Source organism: Phocoena sinus, chromosome 11, assembly GCF_008692025.1.
Source record: "Phocoena sinus isolate mPhoSin1 chromosome 11, mPhoSin1.pri, whole genome shotgun sequence".
NCBI lineage: Eukaryota > Metazoa > Chordata > Mammalia > Artiodactyla > Phocoenidae > Phocoena > Phocoena sinus.
The window spans coordinates 189000-208627 of record NC_045773.1 but is presented as its reverse complement, the minus strand read 5'-3'; the positions used below and the strand labels follow the sequence as shown (position 1 = coordinate 208627).

The following is a 19628-nucleotide window of genomic DNA, read 5'->3' as shown; positions in this document are numbered from 1 at the left end:
TAAAGTACAAGCAACCAAAGAAAAATTAGGTAAAAGTGACCTCATCAAAACTTCAAAGTTTTATATTTCAGAGAACACTATCAAGAAAGTAAAAAGACAACCCGCAAAATGAGAGAGGATATGTGCCAATCGTATATCTGATTAGGATCTAGTTTCCAGAATATAAAAAGAACACTTACAACTCAACAATAAACCCAATTTAAACATTGGCAAGGGAGCTGGACATTTCTCCAAAGAAGATACACAAGGGCCAATAAGCAAGCACATTAAAAGATGCTCAACGTTAGTTATTTGGAAAATGCAAATCAAAACCACATTAAGATACCACTTAGCATAATGTTTTCAAGGTTCTTCCATGTGGCTGCACGAATCAGTACTGCACTCCTTTCTACAGCTAAGTAACATTCCATCATGGGGCTGGACCACGTATTCTTTATCTTCTCCTCCAGGTGATGGACATCTGGGCTGTTAGGAATAATGCTGCTCTGAACATTCTTATGCAAGTCTCTGTGGACACAGGTTTTCTGTTCTACTGAACTGTACATTTTAAAGGGTGAATTTTGGGTATGTGATTTATATCTCAATAAAAAGTATGAATCATTTGTGGAGGTCAAGAAGCAGAACACGCCCAGCCTCCGCAGACTCTCTAACTACTCCCCGCCAGAATAGTGCTAACTCGAGACACGATCACACCTCAGCTTGTTCTATTTCTCCTTCACTTTTACCAACTATGACTACAGCGCTAAACAAGAGATGGCCCCCTCCCTTTACTCTTTTTTTTTTGGGGGGGCGGGGGCTGCGCCACGCATGGCTTGTGGGATCTTAATTCCCCGACCAGGGATTGATCCCACGCCCTCGGCAGTGAAAGCGCAGAGTCCTAACCACTGCACGCCAGGGAATTCCTGACAGTCACCTCCCGTACCCACGACTTGTTACCTGAGGTCAACCATGGTCCAAAAGTAACGGAAAATTCCAGAAATAAGTTCTAAATTGCGTGCTGTTCTAAGCAGTGGGACGAAAGCTCGCACTGTTCAGCTCTGTTCTGCTGGGGACACGAATCATCCCTTTGTCTGGCATATCCACCCGCAGGTTACTCATTTAGCAGCCTTGTAGGTTACCAGATCCACTGTCATGGTATTCAAGTCACCCTTATTTTACTTAATAATGGCCCCAAAGCACAAGCGTAGTCATGCTGTGTCTAATTTATAAATTAAACTTCATCACAGGTATGTATGTACAGGAAGAAGCAGAGTATATGCAGGGTTCAGCACAACCATGGTTTCAGGCATCCACACGGGGTCTTGGGACGTATCCCCCATGGGTAAGGGGGGGATCGCACAGTAGTGTTTTGCTCACTTTGCAATTCAGATCAATAAGATCACACTCCACTTATTCTTTTCATGTCTTGTTTCTTTCACTGGACATTATACTTCTGAGATTCAGCCGCACTGCTGAATCTGTTTCATTTTATTGTTACATAGAAAGCAACCGCGTGAATATACCACAATCCATTCACCTGCTCTACGCCTGAGGGACCATCCAACTTACTTTCCTTTCCAAAACAAAAACCTGATTGCTTTTATTACACAAGTAACGTGTTCATGAGAAATAAGATTTACACAATACAAAAAGGTATAAATAAGTTTAAGTCCTCAACGTTACTGCTCCAAGATCACTAATGCTGTCTAGTGTATATCCTTCCAATGCACACATACACATATATATATACACAATGTACACATACGCATATCCTTCCAATGCACACATACACATATATATACACACAGTGTACACATACACATATCCTTCTAATGTACACACACACACACATACACACCGTGTACACAAACACATATATACACACCATGTACACATACATATACACACCATGTACACATACGCATATCCTTCCAATGCACACATACACATATATATATATACACAGTGTACACATACACATATCCTTCGAATGTACACACACATACACACCGTGTACACAAACACATATATACACACCATGTACACATACATATACACAATGTACACATACGCATATCCTTCCAATGTACACATGTACACATATATATATACACAATGTACACATAAACACACTCTCACACTCATATTGTATTTTTTTTTAAATCAGTGTTCTAGATCCGGGGTGTTTTTAACTATAAAATGTATACACCTTTCCACCTCTCTCTTCAGTAGAGATGCCTTTATGCCTTCTCTTGTCATCCTCGATAGCTGACCCCAGACAGTTTCAGGTGAGGAATGGGGTGGTGGGCTTACTGCACCCAGCTGCTGGTAAACTTTTTTCCCAGAGGATTTATAGTTTCAGGAAGTGCAGGGGCACGTGGCTACCTGTTTAACACGCAGCCCCTCCCCAGGGGCAGGGGCACACTGGGCAGCAGAGGAGGTGCTGGGCAGAAGAGGGGTGCCCTGGGCACAATGAATGGAGGCAAAGGGGAGCCCCTCGTCTCCAGCCTGCAGAACTGCGGCCGGGGCAGGCTTTGCTTGGCTCAAAAGTCTGGGAGTTACTTACTCCCACCTGCCCTGCGCTTCCTGCCAAGCAGCCCAGGGACGCCCGCTGGTCGGCCCACCCGCAGGGACTGCCCTCACTGGGGACCCAAGCCCTGGTCCTTCATAAGGGCTGGAACCCACTTCCACCCCACCTCCCCCCACCGTGGCCTTCTGGCCCTCGACCCTCTAAGCCCGACCCCTTCCTTTCAATTCCTGCCACACTCTTGGGGATGCTGGTGATCTGAGCCAGGATGCCTGGTCAGGCCATGGCGCAGAGGCGGTAGCGGAGGGGGAGGAGGGGTCCAGGCCTGCCCCACGGAGCACCGCCCGTGCTCAAACCCGCCGGCGGGATCCCGGGTCCCCACTCTGCATTCTACGTGGAACCCACAGGAGGGAGGACACTGGGCAGAACAGGGTTATGGGCCCAGGGCTTCAGGGCCGTATCCCTCATCTCTTCAAAAATAACGACCCCACTCCCATGACTCGTGGGGCGATTCTTTACCTCCTTAATCTTCACCAGACCCCAGGACGGCCCGACCAGTACTGCCCCGCTGAGCCCGACCACGGCGGACAGGGCCAGAGTGGCGGCCCCCTGTCCCAGGCCCACCTCAGCTGCTCAAGGACGCCCACCTGCAAGGTGTCCTCACTCAGTTTCCCCCCTCAACCTCTGCAGGGTCGTCGGCTGGGAAAGGAACCTGCTCTAGGATGTGCCTCAAAAACAAGCTCCCTTGACCTCAAGTTACCCGCTAGCTCTCAGCCCACTTCTCTCCCACCCTTCAGGACACAACCACAGACACACGTCCCTCTGCGCTCAGCACCAACGGCCCCTCCCTGCAAGCGCCTGAGCCAGGCCGGCGGTGACCAGCCTCGCTCCAGCAGGACCCCTAAGCCCAGCACCCACTCCGCCCAGCCCCCACGCGCCTCACCCCACGCGCGCCTCACCCCACGCGCGCCTCACCCCCACACAGCTCCTCCCCTCCTATACGTGTGTCCTTGGAAAAGTTAAACTTCTGTGCCTCCTTAGGGTGGTGAAGACACAGGGGACTAATGCATCTGCATCCCAGGACTCGTGGCCTGGCCCCACCCCCAGCACAAACCCTCAGCGGCTCTGCCGTTTGAACTCAGCGGTTTTAACTCCCCCGCAGCAGAATCACCTGGAAGGGCCGTTAAAGGCAGGCCGGGCTGGACCCACCTGGTGCTTTCCCATCACTGGTGGGGGTGGGGAGCGGGCCCGTCGGCGCCGGCCCCAGAGCTACCTGAGCGACAGGCCGCCACGCTCCGGGCCGAGGGGTGTCCCCATCCCGCTCTCCAGACCCCGGCCGCGCGGACCACCCCCTGCTCCCCCAGTCCTGCCTCCTCTTCCGCGTACGTTCTGCTCCACCCGGCTCCCGGGCCCTCGGAGCCCCGGGCCGCCCTCTCCGCGAACCCCACCCCGGGCTCATCGGGCGCAGAGCCGCACTCACCGGATAACCCCGGGCGGCGGCGAGAAGCGACTCGACTGGAAGAGCAGCGAGGCCGCCGGGGCCACGGAGGAGGCGGGACTGCGGCCTTCTCCCAAAGCCCGCCCTAAAACCCGGAGTCCCCGCCCCCCAAAACCGGAATCCCCGCCCCCGGGCCCGGAGTCCCCGCCCCAAACCCGGAGTCCGCGCTCCCCGGCCCCCTCCGCCGGGCCGCGCGGACCGGGACTCTGGGCGGGGTCTCGGGGGCGGGACAGGCCCTGGGGCGGGGCTGGGGGGACCGGCGTGGGAAGGGACGGTTGGGCCGCGCAGATCGCCTTTCCCCCTCCCCGGGCTGCAGGGCTGGCTCCCCAGGATTCTTGCGACAAGACCCGCCCTGGGACGGTTCTCTGCCTTGGCGGCTGCAGGGCCGCGGGTAGGCCCGGAGGAGGGGCGTGAGGGCCCGTCTTCCCCCGCCGGTGTCGTCCCGGAAACGCTCGGGCGGCCCGGGGCAGTAAAATGGCCCCACGCCCCTCGGGCCGGCCGCGGGCATGCGCTGCATCGTGCTTTTTTTTCATCTAAATCCTGGGCCCCGCACACACCTTTTTTTCTCCCGCAGTAATTTTAAAGCATCCAGCAGACATATTTCACCTGTAAATACTTGAATCTTTATCTAATCGATAAGGCCTGTTTTCTGAAACATTTCCATAATACCAGCATCACACCCGACAAAGTTAATAATACCCAGCGGTTCAGCTTTCCTCGATGGACTCAAAACTATCTTTTGACCGTTGGCCTGCTCTAGCCAAGGTGGGAGGAGGGATGAGATTTTGGAGGGAGTCTCAGGCAAAGCTCACCTGCAGGGTTTGCTAGGAGCCTGCTCAGGGTCACAGCCAGGACGTGGTCCCACGGAGGGAAGTCCCAGGCAGGGGAGGAACCATCAAGTGCAGATGAAAGCCAGATATTTAGCAAGACTCAGTAAATACTGCACTATATTATTTCTACAAAAGACAACTTTGCGTGTGAAACAGAGTTCTCCAGAGTCACAGACACACGTGCACTCTGTTTTTCAGGACATGTGGCCTTCTTGATCCATGTCTGGTTTTGGAGCTCCCCAGGCGCCTGGACTTTAGAGGGCCAGCCATCCTTTGGCCCCTCCTGCCCTCCCCATGGAACAGGGTTCATGTCACCTGTAGCCAGGAGTCCTGCTCTCAACTTTGTAGACCTGCTCCAGCTACCTGGGACCCAAGAATTCCCACTGGCTCCAAGCCCCTTCCACTGATGTGCCCAGGTCATCAATCCAAAGAAGAAACGGGTCCAGGAACACGGGCTTTCCCTTCCCACAGGGCCACTGGGAAGTCCAGTGGCCTCCCAAGTTGCTATGGAGGTACATTTGTCAAGGCCAGAAATTAGAATGACCCCCTTTTACAACTTGTTTATTTGCAATTCCTATGAATGCAAATATGCCTTGTGGGCCCCCATTTGTACTCTTGCCCTGGGTTCTGTAAATTTTGGGGCTGTCTTGGTTCAGTATAATTATGGGCACAAGAAACATTTCATTTTATTTTTAGCTTTACTACAAGAAAAATAAACCATTAAAAGCATAATGATCAATGGCAACTTACAGTTGACCTCCGTAGTAGAGAAAGCATGAGAGAATGTAGCCGTCTTGCAAAGGGGCAGCTGCAACCAAGCTCCAAAGGATGGCTGCCATGCCAGGGTGTGGAGCCCGTTCTCTAAGGCCTCGACAGGTGGCAGGCAGCGTGCGCACCAGTCCTGCAAGCTGGCTCGTGCCCAGTTTGCCCCTTCGCTTCCCCTCTCACTGGTGTTTATAGGTGCCCAGAGCCCTGGTCAGATTCCAAGCAGTGAGTAGCTTTTGCGAAGAGCTGCTCTGCCCAAACTGTAGTTTTTGGATGGAAATGTAAGATATGCAGACACAAAAGACGTTTGCAAATAATACAGTTCCATACAGTGTTAGGGGATATTATGGGCTCAGCTGTGGCTTCAATATTCACATGTTGAAGCCCTAACCTCCAGCATGCCTGTACTTGGAAATGGGGCCTATAAGGAGGCAATAAAGGTTAACTAAGGTCATGGAGGGGGCCCGGCTAGGAATGGTGTCCTAACGAGGAGCTGCGGCCCTGTGATGACCCAGCGAGCAGGTGGCCGTCTACAAGCCGGGAAGAAGAGCCTCGCCAGAAACCAACCCTGCAGGCACCTTGATCTGGGAACTTCCAGCCTCCAGAACCGTGAGAAAATAAACTTCTGTGGTTTAAGCTGCCCAGTCCGTGGCGTTTTGTTATGGCACCCTAATCTGACTAAGGCAGGGGATTAATATTTCACAGCAAGCTGACTTTAGGAAAGCTAGGAACCTCAGTTTTCTCATCTGTAACGTGGGGATAGTATTAGTGCTGCCTCACAGGTCGGAGGACGACAGGAAGGTCCTTGTGAAGCCCTCAGCACACGAAAGGGGAGCCCAGTAGGTGTTTGCTGCTACTAAGTTTATTGTTATCATTAAAGTTCTGACGGATGAGTCCAGGCACCCGGATGGCCCACTGGGGGATGTTTGGGGCACAAGGAAGGCCTGACCCTGCCTGCACCTTTCCTCATGTCTGTCCCAGATTCCTGCTGTCACTCTGCCACCACGGCATCCACCCTTGTTCCCAGCCAGCCCTTGTCTTCCCCAAATGGCCTTCAGTTTGGTGCCAGCAGCCCTGGCGCCAGTAGACCTGGCACCATCCCCTTCCCTCCTGCCCTCCACGCCCACCCAGTGTCAGGGCCGGTGGGCAGACCTGCTGAGCAGGGGCCCTTGTGACGGGTTGGCCAAGCCCTGCCCTCCCCCCCGAGACTGACCCCACAAAGTGACGGGAGTTTAGGGCCCTCAGCCTCTTCCCACAATGAGCCCACCTGCCCTGCAGGGCTGCTCAGCTGTGCCTTCATCGCCCCCGGCCTCCTGCCCACCCCGTCCCACGCAGGCTCCCTCTGCACGGCCTCTGCTTGGGAACTGTTGCCCCCGGGGGGTGTCAGGCACGTGTCCTCAGCCTCCTTCCTGTGATCTCCCGACGCCTCTTAGCCACTTCACTGTGCTATGCTAGGGAGGGTATTTTTGCCTCTCACACCCCAAATTCCTCAGGGGACCATTGGTTCGTCCTTGGATTCCCGCCAGGAAGAGACCTGGAGATGAGCTTGTCTGGGAGGTGGTCCCAGGAAACCCGCTGGGAGAGTAGGCGGCGGGGGGTGGGGGTGGGGGGGGGTTGCGGGGGGGTTGCGGGAGTCAGCCGAGGCGCCTGGAGCTCAGTCCTGTCCTGCCGGGGCCTCGGAGATCCCACCCCAACGCCCTGCCAACTCCTATCCCACCAGGCCTCAAGTGAGGGCTGCTTCCAGGACCACAGAGCCCTGGACCTTCAGGCCAGGTGGGCAGGTGGCTCACGAGGGCAGAGAGACGTCCCAGGAGTCCCTGCAGGTCCCACAGCCAGGCCGCAGGACATAAGATTTCCAGGCATGCGCTCTGGGCCCCTGCGCTTTCTGTATGGCCCGCGGACCCCCTTTCACGGATGAGGAAACTCCCACAGGTCAAGGCCACGCCTCGAGAGGCAGAGCCGGGCTTCAGACTCTGTTCTAAGGCTGGTCTCTCCATTCCATCGGTCTGTCTCTTTCAAGCACATGACGGTGAGTGGATGAAGGGCCGCACTCTGATTAACCCAAGGCTCCAGGTAAGAGTTCACCGCTCTATGGATGGTCTGGTGTTCGGTACTAAAGTCATAATATCACATTTCCAGGTGAAACAGTAAAATTCCAAGGAATGCAATTTGGTCTCTAATGACTCTGAAGCCTTGTCTAGGGCCCTCAGGGATCCCCCCGCGGCTCTCAGATAATCCAGGGCCGGTGCTGTGTCCCCAGCCCAGCCTGCTCTGCTCGGCAGAGGCCAGCCCTGCGCTTCACTCACACGACCCTCGTGGGCTTCTGTGGGGACATCATGGAGACCCAGGAGTGGAAGGGGCTGCGAGGCCGGGGGCTCGGGCCTTTGTGTGCCCAGCTCAGCGCCCTCCTGCCAGGTGCTCGGGAGCTGGGCCTGGGGGGCAGCAGGGAGGCAGAAACGGGCCTGCCCTCCAGGGTGCCCAGCAGGGCTGGGTCAGGGGCGTGGGACCTCTCGCCCTGCTGGACGGCCTCCCCACGGCAGGCAGCCTGGGGGTCTTCTCCACCCCACACTGCCGAGGCCCGAGCAGGCGGCAGTGGGACTCACCTGCCTAAAAGGCGGGCACTCGGGTACACCTTGGAGAAGTTGCTGGTTCTCCCTCCAGGTGGGGCATCAGGAGCGATGGTCCAGCTCCCAGGACCCGGCCGGGCGGGGCCGCCGGAGGGAGCAGCCACCGAGAAGGCGCCTCGGGGCCCCGGACCTGCAGGGCCCGAAGTGATGGAGCCACGGCTAAAAATAGTCCTGCACTTTGAAGAGAAGCTGGCAAAGAAAGGCAAGAGATCTGGGGTCAGTGAGAGTCTGTCCCCCGACCCGTGAGATGCGGATGTCCCCTCCCCAGCGTCTCCCAAAGGCCGTGCCCTGACTTGGAGTCTGGCCCATAAGAAAGACGTATCTGGTCTTTGCCCACTGTTCCTGGCACGGAGCTCCCAAAACCCTTGGAATTTCCTCCGCTGAGAGGGATGAAGGTGTCGTTCCTTATGTTAATGAGCTGACTCTGGGAAACCACCCAAGGATGGGGCTGGATGCCAGTGGAGCCACCGTGTGATCAGAGGCCTGGAATGTGGGTCCCAGCCCCTGACCTTCCGGGAGGGCAGGGGGGCTGGAGGCGGAATCAGTCACCAGTGGCCGTGATGTAGTCAATCACGGCCGCGTAAGGAACCCTCCATAGAAACCCGGAAGGAGCGGGTTCAGAGAGCGCCCAGGCTGGGAAGGTGTGGAGGCTGGTGGGGGGGGGTGTGGGGAGGGGCGTGGAAGCTCGGGGCCCTTCCCCACACCCTCCCCGGAGCGTCTCTTCCATCTGGCTGCTCCTGAGCCACGCCTCTTATCAGAAGCCTACGATCTAGTAAGTCAAGTGTTGCTCTGAGTTCTCTGAGCTGCTCTAGCAAGTTAATCCAACCTGAGGAGGGGGCCGTGGGAACCTCTCATCTAAAGCCGGTGGGTCAGAAGCACACGTGACAACCTGGCTTCAACTGGCATCTGAAGCTGGGGGGCGGGCAGGCTTGCGGGACTGAGCCCATCACCTGGGGGATCTGATGCCCTCACGGCTCTAAAGTGGTGTGTACCGTGCAGAGACTAGGCACAGATTTACAGGTGAAGAGTGCGCATCTTCTTCCTGGCGGTGAGCGACAGCTCAGCTCTGTGAATCGCCTCGCTTGCCGTTCACATTAAAGTCTCTGCTGGGAGAGTTTCCGTTTTGCAAGATGAACAAGTTCTGAAGGTGATGCTGGTGACGGTTGCCTGGCAACATGAGCATACTTAACGCCACTGACCTGTACACTTGCAAGGGGTTAAGATGGTTACGTTGTATGTTAGGTGTACTCTACCACAATTTTATAATTTTGGAGCCTTTCGTAAACGCACAGGCCCTGATCAGGCCTCACCCACTTTGCAGCTGAGCCCCCTGGTTCTACCACGAGAGCAATCCGAATTCAGGTCAGGCGAGGATTTCCTCGATGGGCCACTCAATGCGCTGTTACTGGACTAGGCCCTGTTAACGGTAGCCCAAGGCCTCTGGGCCGCCTGTCCTACTAGTCTGTTATGGTCCTGGAAACGGTTCCCTCTTGTACCTTCTTCCCGTATCTAGAGTTACGCTGTTACAATCACTGATCTTCCAGAACCATGAATTTGACAATTGTTTTAGGTCACCTAGTCGTCATTATTTTTATCGGGTTTGGTAATGCAAGAAACAATGATCTTGTAAAATAGGCAGCATACAAGTAATACAGCTAGTGACATTAACACGGTCCTAAGTAAGTATTTGAGCTAAGAACTTCTTTTAGGTGCAGCCCAGTATCTCCCCAGGTCGTCTGACCAGTCTGTTCTGCACCAATCACTACCTTTAAGGGAAATGATATAGTGGCCTTGCCCATAAAGTCCACCAAAGATGTCTGCACGTACAAGGTGAGTGGTGGGTCATCGTGACCTCTTAGAGGATAAGGAAAGGAATGTTACCTTCTAAGGAGTTCCATGGCTGTCGCCAGATGTTTCTGCCATTGGGGAGGTCAGGTTACACCCAATGCAGACGCCCATGCACACTAGTGGGGAGGGAGGAGGCCAAAGGGCAGAGAAGAAGTTTAATTTATTCTTGTCTTGCCTTAAAATACGAATTTAATTTCATAACCACCCTGTGTAAAATCGTGTAAGACAGCGGTCATCACATTGTAAAATGTGTTTTAGGAGGACTCATGAGATGAATTCCGTTCTCTTCTCCAGAAACACAAGCTTGTTTCTGTCGCACAGACACCACGAATTAGGTCACTGATCAGGTTTCCTCGCACTCTCGGCAGCTGGAAAGCCCTGACTCAACTGCGCTCCAGCTTTAGAAGCGGATAGGGTTTCCCTGCAGGCAGTGTGGGTGCCACCGCGTTCCTGCTCACCTTCCTAGCGCCCTTCTCTGCCCCGATTCACCCACGCATATGTTAACTGTATTATTTTTCTAAGTTGCCTTGAACTCGTCTGTCAACTCGGTGAGGACAAATGCATTTAAACATTATAAAAAGGGAGGGGCAAGTTCACTGTCTCCATGTAACGGGCTGCTGGCGGGTCCCCTCCGGGCGCCGCCCTGCCGTATCTGCCTGTTGGGAAAACGCCCACCATCAGGCCGCTTGCAGCCCGCCCCAGGGGAGGAGGGAGGGAGTGACGGCCTGAGCCCCGACTCCCCTTGCAGGCCGAGCCCCAGGAGGGGCAGCTACCACGTCCACTGGAGCTCTGTCCACTTGACTGGGCTCTGTGGCCACTGCCCGGCTGCAAAGGACGCTGGGAACTCTGCATCCTTCACGCAGCCATGTGCCCGGGTACAATTTGAGAGTTCTATGACTTAGGAAAGAAGGGAAAGAAATGGCAGATAACTCACAGTCTTATTCTCCTTACTGTGAGATACTAGAAAATACATGTTTTCTCTGCCCCAGCTCCTGGCACAGAGCCCCTGAACCCTTGTAATTTCCCAAATGATAAGAACACTGGGAACATCTTTTGTTTGCTGAGGCGACTCTCGGGGGCTCCTGGTGGGGTTGGTCACCGGAAAGACGAGGCCAGGATGAGAAGCTTCCGATTCTCAGCTCCTCTCCCGCCCCCCACCATCCTCCAGAGAGGGGAGAGGGGCCGCGAATGGACTTAATGATGGATCACGCTTACACGAAGAAGGCACAAAATACCCCAACAGGACAGGGTCCGGGGGCTGAGCACATCCACACCGGGAGGGTGGCACCCCCAAGTCCGTGGGACAGAAGCTCCCGTGCTCAGACCCTCGCAGGCCTCGCCCTACGTACTCCGGCTGTTCATCTCTTTCCTTTATCACATCCTTTAATAAACTGGTAAGTGTGGCTGAGTGTTTCCCTGAGTTCCGTGAGCTGCTCTAGCAAACGGACTGAGCCCAAGGAGGGGGTCATGGGAGGCCCTGCCGTGTAGCCACGTCAGACAGAAGTTGTAGGTAACCTGGGGGCCAGTGTTGTGGGGCTGAGCCCTCAGTCTGTGGGGTCTGACTCCAGCTCCGGGCAGCGGTGGCAGAGTTTGGTTAAATTGCAGGACACTCAGCTGGTGTCATGGAGAATCGCTTGGTGTGGGGACCAGCCCCCCGACATCTAGTGACCAGAAGTGACCTGTTCTGTGTGGAAGTGAAGGAGCCTCACTGGAGAGACAGGCCCAGGTGGGAGAGCTGGGTGCTTCTCTTACGCACTTGCCTGTGGCTTCTGGAGGGTTCCTGAATCCCTTCTGGAGACAGGACTCCGGGCAAAGCCGGGCGCTGCCTCTCGCACCTGAACCAGAATTCTCGAGTGCAGCTTAGTCCCCCGGCCAGCCAAGCCCTGGGCCACGGGGAGGAAGGTGTCTCCTAACTCGACCTGGGCGAGGATGGGCTGTGCTCCAGGCCCTGCCTGCTCTTCTGCCTGCGGGGCTGTTTCCAGGGAAGCCAGGCTGACCCCTGGGGACCCTGCAGGATCCCACCTAGCAAGGGGGCAGGAGAGCAGCCGCTGAGGGCCAAGCCGGCTGCAGAGCCCGGACTCTGCCGTGGACGCCCTGGCCCTGGGGTCGGGGGGTTGGAGGCGAAGCAACGGGGACCCAGCAAAGGGGCAGGAGTGGGAGTGTCCCTCCAGTTAGGAGATAATAAGGCAGGTCCATGTCCCCTCAGACAGGGCCGGTCCCCACCACCGTGGGTCCTCACGAATGGCCCCAGGCAGGGGACAGAGTCCAGAGACGAAACACACTTCTCCCCTCTGTGGGCCATGAGACTGGAGAGCCGGCACCAGGCTGGGGCGCCGGCCCTGCCTCGGGCAGGCAGGTGGGCATGGGGCGGGGTCTGGCTCCGGGGCTGCGTCGCCCCTCGAGGCGGGGTTGCTGGTTCTTCCTGACCCCTAAGAAGGTCAGGGGAGAAGAGAGGACACAGGGAGAGAGGCCGCCCCAAGGCGGAGCGGGGCCCGGGGGCAGCCTGCTGCCCAGACCAGCCCCGGAGCGAGTCTGGGACCCCTGCCGGCTCGGAGTTGCTGGGCCGTTCTGCAGGCAGGCGTGTCCGAGGTCCTCGCTCCTGGGATCTGAGAACGACGACGTCCACTCAGCCCCCTGGTTTATAAACGGGTGAAACCGTGGGCCAGGGGAAGGGCTCAGTGACCCACACGCAGGGCGGGGGCAGGGAGAGTGTGTGCAGGTAGCATCTAGGGAGCAAGGAACCCTCTCCTCATGGCTCTTCTGCCACTTCCCAGGGAGGTCGGGACGCTGAGGGCCGGACGGACGGAGAGGAAGGCCGCATGGTGGGGGCCAGGAGAAGTGGGGAGGCCGCCGGGCCCCGGAAGACACAGGCAGGGCGAAGGGGGAGCACGCCCATCGGGGGGGCCCTGGACGGGTCTGCTCGGCATGGGGGGAGGGTCCAGCCACTTGCTGGGGAGGCATCCGCGGCCCAGCCTGCTTCCTCCCTGGTGTCTCCCGGGGTCACCCCAACAGACGTGCGTCCTAACTTCATCTCAGCACCCCGTTTCTGAGGCGGGAGCCGACACCCTGCCCAGGAGGGCGCCTGGCTCTCCCGAGTCCGGCCAGCTGGCCCGAGAGCAGGACTCGCACGGAGGGCCTGGGCACACAGACGCGCCGGGACGCAGGGTGCCCGCCAGAACCTTTATTCGCACGGGGCCACTTTCTGCCCAAGACAATGGCTGCGCTGACGGGCCAGGATGGGGGTCCCAGATGGGGACAGGGGTGCAGGCAGGAGGGCTCCACCACGTTCAGGGAGGGGCTGTGCACTGCGGGGGGTGAGCCCACAGCCGGGGACACATCCTGAGGCCCTCCTCAGTACTCGAAGGTAACCGTCTTGACCCGCAGGTACTCGTTCAGGGCCGCCTCTCCTGCAAGACACCGCGAGCCCGGGAGCAACGTCACGGGCCCGGCAGCGCTGTGGTCTCATGACCCCGTTGGCCCCGTAGCTGAGAAGACCATTGTGCTCTCCTGCACCTTCGCACCCCCCTGCCCCGCTGCAAATCTGACGTCAGAGTTGATCCCCGACTGGACCTAACCCCCAGCTTCTGGCTTCCGCAGTGGCGGGATGCGGGGAGTGGGACCCAGCCTACATTACAGAGCAGCCAGGGAAAGAGGGGTGCCGGGCAGAAGTCCTCCTCCCTGGGCAGGCAGGCCCGGTGACACCATCTCTACACTGGGCCTCACGTCACCATGTTGGGCATGCTCGGCCCCTACGGGTTCCCCTCTCTGAAGCCTCAGCCCTGACCGTGGTCCCAGGTCCTGCAATCCGGCCGTTGCCTGCCTCCCTGGCCTCCTGCCCGCCCCTGGGCCCACTCCAGCACTCGGCCTCTCTCTGCAGCTCCAAGACCAAAGCTGGTTCCCTCAGGACCCGCCGTCCCCTCTGGCAGGAATGCACGAACCTGGGCCTTCACGGCAGCTCCTCCAGCCACTCAGGTCTCAGCCCAGAGGACACCTCCTCAGGGAGGCCCACCTGGCTCCCAGCTAAAGCCACCCTCCAGCTTCCTGTTCAGATCGCTCTGTCTGGACGGCTTCCAGCAGGATCTGGCTTCCAGCCCCATTTATCACCGACCCCCTCCCAGCAAGAAGTCAGCAGCCATCTCATCAGCTCCACCCCTCGCCCCTGGGACTGAGCGGGCTCTAACCGATGTTTGTTGAATGGATAAATGAAAGCGGGCACGATTAGGTTACCCAGGTCTTTGCCAAATCCTGACTGCTTGAAGCCTCCGAAGGGAGCAGCCACGTCGGTCTTGTTGTACGTGTTGACGAACACGGTGCCCGCCTCTAGCTTGTCGCTGACGTACAGGGCCTTGCTGATGTCCCTGGTGAAGACGCCAGAGGCCAGGCCGAACTCTGTGGCGTTGGCCCGAGACAGCACCGCATCCACATCGCTGCAGGGAAAAGCCAGGAGGACCTCCGTGAGGGGGGCAAGGGTCCAGCCCTGTACGTGGGACCCAGAGAGACCTGCGCCCCCCGCCCCAGGGGGGAGCCCGACACGGCTGGCACAGGGCACAGACCGGTCAGCCCCCCTGACCAAACTGCAGATTCACAAGCGAAAAAAACAATGGTTGCTATTCCGGCCACTGAGGTTTGGCTGGCTCATGACGCAGCCGTGGGTGCTCAGGGCTGAACCCAGCACGCCGTGGAGACGCCCAGAGAGACGCAGAGGACACTCCTGGTGGGCCCAGCCGCCCTGCGGTCCCCTGGGGTCCCCACGCCCGCGGCTGCGAGGAGTCTGTGGGGTCCGGGCTGCGTCCACAGCCCCCACCCATCTGGGCTCCCCTCCCGGCCCCGCAGCTCATGCGAAGACCCCAGTAACAAGGGCAAGAGTCAGGCTGTCATGAGCCATAAGCGGGCTCCCTACCCACTGGCAAACCGAGAGATGATCATGACAGGCCCGAAGGACTCCTCCCGGGCTATGAACATGTGGTCCTCCACGTCCGTGAAGACGGTCGGCTCGAAGAAGAAACCTTTGGTGGAGACAGAGGAGTTCATGACACTGTGGGTGGCTTTCCTGCCCCAGGCGCACGAGTCCTGACGCTCACAGCCTTTCAACTAAGTGCTCTAAGCACAGTGAGGTGATGCTAGGAGCTGGTCTGTCCACCGCCAGGGCTGCAGCTCGCAGCCGGACGAAACCTGGGTTTTTCTAGTGACCTTTAGTCTGAAAGCACATCTGGATCCTTCGGCCAGTGCAGCCTCCAGAAGGCCCTCCATCGGCCCTGTGGAAGGGGCCTTGGACAGAGGTCCTGGTGGACAGGGCCTCCCAGGACAGCCTCCCCATCCTTCCTGACCCTGCGGGGTGGGCACTGCCTGCCCGGGGGTAGGGGCTGGTGCTCTCGGCCGGACACACCTTCTCCCATCCCAACTGCCGCCCCACAGGCCCTGGCTGCCCCACAAAACCATTTCTGGCGGCAGAAAGGCGTTCTCTGACTACTTCTCCTCTGGACATACAGCTGCGGGCCCTGAGACCTGCTGGACTAAACTTTAGTTTGGCCTGATTTCGGGAAAACCAAGAGACTTGAAATCTTCTACCTCCAGTGTTCAGAAGAACAAAAAAAATTTTATCTTTAATAAAATATTCCATATTTTTATAAATTATATTTTAACAGTAATTACAGTTTCTAAAACATGAGTCGTGTATGAACACGTTGACCCCTGGGGTGTGGCTTGTATTCACCCTGCCTGCAAAGGAAATGTGCCCCCAGGACCCGGTGCTCCGGGGTGGCCAGTCTCCGCCCACACCCCCGTCCCCGCTGCGTGCCGGGCCCCGGGAAGGAGGGCTGCACGCCCGTGATCCCTCATCCTCTGGCCTCCAGGTGGGTGGGCCTGTATTCACAGCACTGTCCCCCATGGGGGCCCTCAGGCCAGGGGGTGGTGGGGAGCAGGCCCCATGGTTCCTGGGTGCTGCAGCCCTAGCTGCTCTGCAAAGGTGCCTTCACGTCATGTCAGCCCCAGACTCTGGCTTCGTGGAAGCCCAAGTCTGTGGGGGCAGGGAAGAGGGCAAGCAGACAGCAGTGGCACAGTGGCTACATAAGCTCTGTGCAGGTACGAGGTGCCCAGGAACGCCCGAGACCTGCGGGAGCACCACAGCCTGAGCCCGACGTCACCTGAGTGATGAGGTCACCAGGTGGGGACGCTCAGGAGGCACCTGTAAGTGGAGGAGCAGCCAGCACACAAGCAGGAAGACGCCGGGCGTACTCGGAGGGACAGTTAAGGGCCGCAGGTTGGACACAGGTGGGGAGACACGCCGGGGTGAGCTTGCCCCTGTGGAGGCGCTCACCGTGGGAGGGTTTCGGCACGGAGGACACACAGCCAGACGCGGCAGCTGCGTAAGTGCATGACTGGGGGCTCAGGAGGCCCCCAGGACCCCTGTTCCAGTCCAGACTCAGGGGAGAGTCGGCACGATGGTGGCAGGGAAGATCTCCAGGTTTGAGAGAATCGGGCAGTTAATTAAGAGCTGGGGTCAAGAAAGGGAGGAGCCTGGAATCTGTTCCCTCCTTCCCGCCATCTGGCGGACAGGCTGGCGTGAGGCTCGGTGCCGGCACCAAGGGTTGGATGGTGAGGGTGTAGGAAACAGACGTGTGCCTGACACGGGGAGCAGGCGGTCCGAGGGGAAGCAGCCCAGATTGTCTGAACCTGCTGCTCCGGCTTCTCGGGCTCGGTGACTGGACTGGACCGAAGATTCTAGAGGGGCAGGTGTGTGTCTGGGGTCAGGTCGGGGCTGGGGATGCTGTGACGAGGTGGACTTGGCACCACTGAGACTCAGGGGCCTGGGTGACGTGCAAGCAGAGGGGTCCAGGGCTCAGGAGTCTGGGTGAGGAGACAAGTCCTGGGCAAGTCTGAGCCGCTGCAGGGCGAGAGACCCTCCAGGGAAAGTGTCCAAGTTCAGGACAGACCTGGGGCTCTCCCTACATTTAAGGGACAGGCGGAGAGGGGGTTTCCAGCCAAGAGTGGCCATGGAGGAGTGATGGCCAAAGATAGGCAAACCATGAAATCCAGTATCACAGATCCATGGGAGGAAAGAGTTTCAAGGATGCGGAGATGCTTGGGCAACCAGGGCCGCATCTTACCAGCCCCACACCTGACCTGGCAGGTGTCCAAATAGCCAAGGTGCCCCCCATCCCCGAGGTCCCGGATTGGGGGCTGGAGCCTAGGAGCCTGGCTCTGCGATGCCTGCCCCGGAGGCCATGCCACCCGCTGTCTTGGCTGGCCCACGTGGCCAGGAGGCCTGACTGACCTGGCCGGGGGACTTGGTTCCCACCACAGACCAGCGTGGCCCCTTCCTTCACGCCGCGCTGGCAATACTCCACCAGCTTCTGGAGGTGGGCCTGGTGGTTCTGTGGCCCGTGGCTGGTGTCCCGGTCGAGGGGGCTCCCGATCTTCATCTTCCCCACCTCCTCCACCTGCAAAGGTCCTCCCCGTCAGGGTCGCCTGGTGCCATGGTTCCTGACCAGTTGCCCCGCCTCCCACGTATGCCTTTTCAGCGACCAACCGCTGGCCCCTGAAGAAAGTGCACACGCAGGGCTCTGACTCCTGGGACCGTATTCTGGTTCCAAACCTGCCTTCCAGGCTGAAGCCCCCAGTGCACCCTCCGTGCAAGGAGACCTGGGCCTGGTGCTGGGGGCTGGGATGGCGCCGATGTGCAGAGGTGGGAGAGGGGTGTGGTGCAGGGGCAGTACAGGGGGGTCCTGCACCCGACCTCCCAGACGGAGGAGCTGCAGGCCACAGGGTGGGGAAACTAGACAATGACGCCCCGTGACAAGGTGGGCAGACGGAGCACTGTGCAGGGGCTGCACCTGGACTCCCCCTGGCCCGGCCCCACGTCTGTTCGCCCGGGTTGCACCAGGAGGGCCCCGCCCCAACACGGGCCCTGCTGCTCACGTCAGGGGAGCCGCGGGGTTGCCGTTTCCCGCCGAAATAATAAAAACCAGGAAGACTTGTCACAGCGGCCCCGACCAGGTGGACAGCGCCTGGCCCGGCCCTGGCTCTGCCCGCCAAGGCCCTGTACCCGGTGAGTGGGCAGTTCCCAGGCCCTGTGGCACAACTTACCACCCTCTGCACAAACTGGTCGTGAATCGAGTCCTCTACAAAGAGCCGGCCGGCGGCGATGCAGTTCTCGCCTTTGTTGAAGAAGACAGAGCTCATTCCCTTCGCAGAAGAGGTGACAGGGCTGGGTTACAACCCCCAGGCACCAGCCCCCAGCCCCCACTGGGCCCCAGCGCCCCCTCGTCAGGAAGGGGAAGGAGGCAGGTGTCCTGAGCTCCTGCGGCCGTCCAGGCTCACCGGCACTGGGCACCATCCCTGGAGACGAGCGGCCACAGGGGAACAAGCGGGAAGTGAGGCCGCAGGGGGACCAGGCCAGCGGGGGGAGCAGTGGGGCGTGCAGTGGGGGAGCCTGGACACCCCGCAGGCTGGGTGGGCTCCGGGCATGACAGGGCTCGGGACCGCGCTCCTGGAGCTGAGCCCGGAGATGGGGTCTGCGCCCTGAAGCAGGCGGTAGGGGTGGGACTCTCGGGAGGGATGGTGCCTGCCCAGGCCCGAGTCCGAATAAACGTCCTAAGAGGCCCCAGGGAGCCTGCTCTTTGGACCTGGGGAGCCGGGGGTCGGAGGAGGGAGGGAGGGAGAGCCAGTCAGGCTCAACTCTCCTGGAAGAAGCTGCGACTGCACTGCCCAGAGACACACACAGGCCTCCGGCCTGGCAGCATCGGCCTCTGCTCGGCCGCCAAGACCCTTGGGCCGACAGTCTCCCTCGGTCTCCCCTCTAATGAGGCTGAAGCCCCTCCACGCGGTGCCGGGCTCACTCCTCCGGGGCACAGCAGCACTTGGACGGGGTGGGGGGTGTCTGGGCACCTGGCTGAGCGTGGCTTGACCGGTGCTCCCACTGGTGTGCACAGGTGTGATGGCAACAGTGACAATGTCAGGACAGCTGACTCACCGCACCTGCCACGTGGTCCACGCCCTTCAGACATGACAGCTGAATCCCGTACGCCCATCCTCCCCCATCGTCCCGGTGAGAGCGCAAGGCCCAGAAAGGCTAAGTGACTTGCCCGACGCTGCCCAGCGAGTCCATGGCGGCGCTGGGCAAGTGTGGGCAAGCCACAGCAGGGGTGGCCGCTGCCAGCAGGGTCCCGCCCAAGTGCCCAGGGCTCTGCTTGCTTCTCTGTGGGACAGGAAACTTGGCCGCGCTGATTTCACAACAGACGGAACCCTGGCTCACGTTTCCCCATCTTTGAAGCTGACTGCAGTTATCCCTGCAGTTGTGAAACTTCTTGGGTGTCTGTCCTGTAAGGTACATGCCACTCCCTGGCCCCAAGGCCTCTTCCTTCCTCCTCTGCGGTCCAGGATGCCTGTGCATCTGCCCGTGGACCCTGAGCCCCGGCCCCCGCCCTCCACGGCCCTCACCATCTGCACGGCCTTGCGGAGGTCGCAGTCAGCAAAGATGATGAGGGGAGACTTCCCGCCCAGCTCCAGGGAGACCTTCTTCACGTTGCTCAGGGCACAGCTGAAGGGAACAGAGA

General features: G+C 58.7%; 2 protein-coding genes across 6 annotated transcripts in view; both read right to left on the bottom strand.

Moving 5' to 3' along the window:
- The window catches only part of SLC41A3 (solute carrier family 41 member 3), a 66824-nt gene extending 62764 nt beyond the window's left edge, over window positions 1–4060 (bottom strand). For both annotated transcript variants that reach the window (XM_032649134.1, XM_032649136.1), the window contains exon 1: window positions 3987–4060. The gene's annotated coding sequence lies outside the window, so the exon portion shown is untranslated. The remainder of the gene's footprint in view (window positions 1–3986) is intronic.
- A 9187-nt stretch (window positions 4061–13247) lies between these two features.
- Window positions 13248–19628, bottom strand: part of ALDH1L1 (aldehyde dehydrogenase 1 family member L1) — a 46346-nt gene continuing 39965 nt past the window's right edge. For 3 of the 4 annotated variants that reach the window (XM_032649718.1, XM_032649719.1, XM_032649721.1), the window contains 6 exons: window positions 19513–19612; window positions 18160–18258; window positions 17348–17513; window positions 14975–15080; window positions 14302–14501; window positions 13248–13481 (listed from right to left, as the gene is read on the bottom strand). In XM_032649718.1, coding sequence (XP_032505609.1) covers window positions 13426–13481; window positions 14302–14501; window positions 14975–15080; window positions 17348–17513; window positions 18160–18258; window positions 19513–19612 — 727 coding nt within the window. In that variant the 3' untranslated portion in view covers window positions 13248–13425. Of the gene's footprint in view, window positions 13482–14301; window positions 14502–14974; window positions 15081–17347; window positions 17514–18159; window positions 18259–19512; window positions 19613–19628 lie in introns of those variants that run through there. The other variant, XM_032649720.1, reaches the window with a different exon arrangement.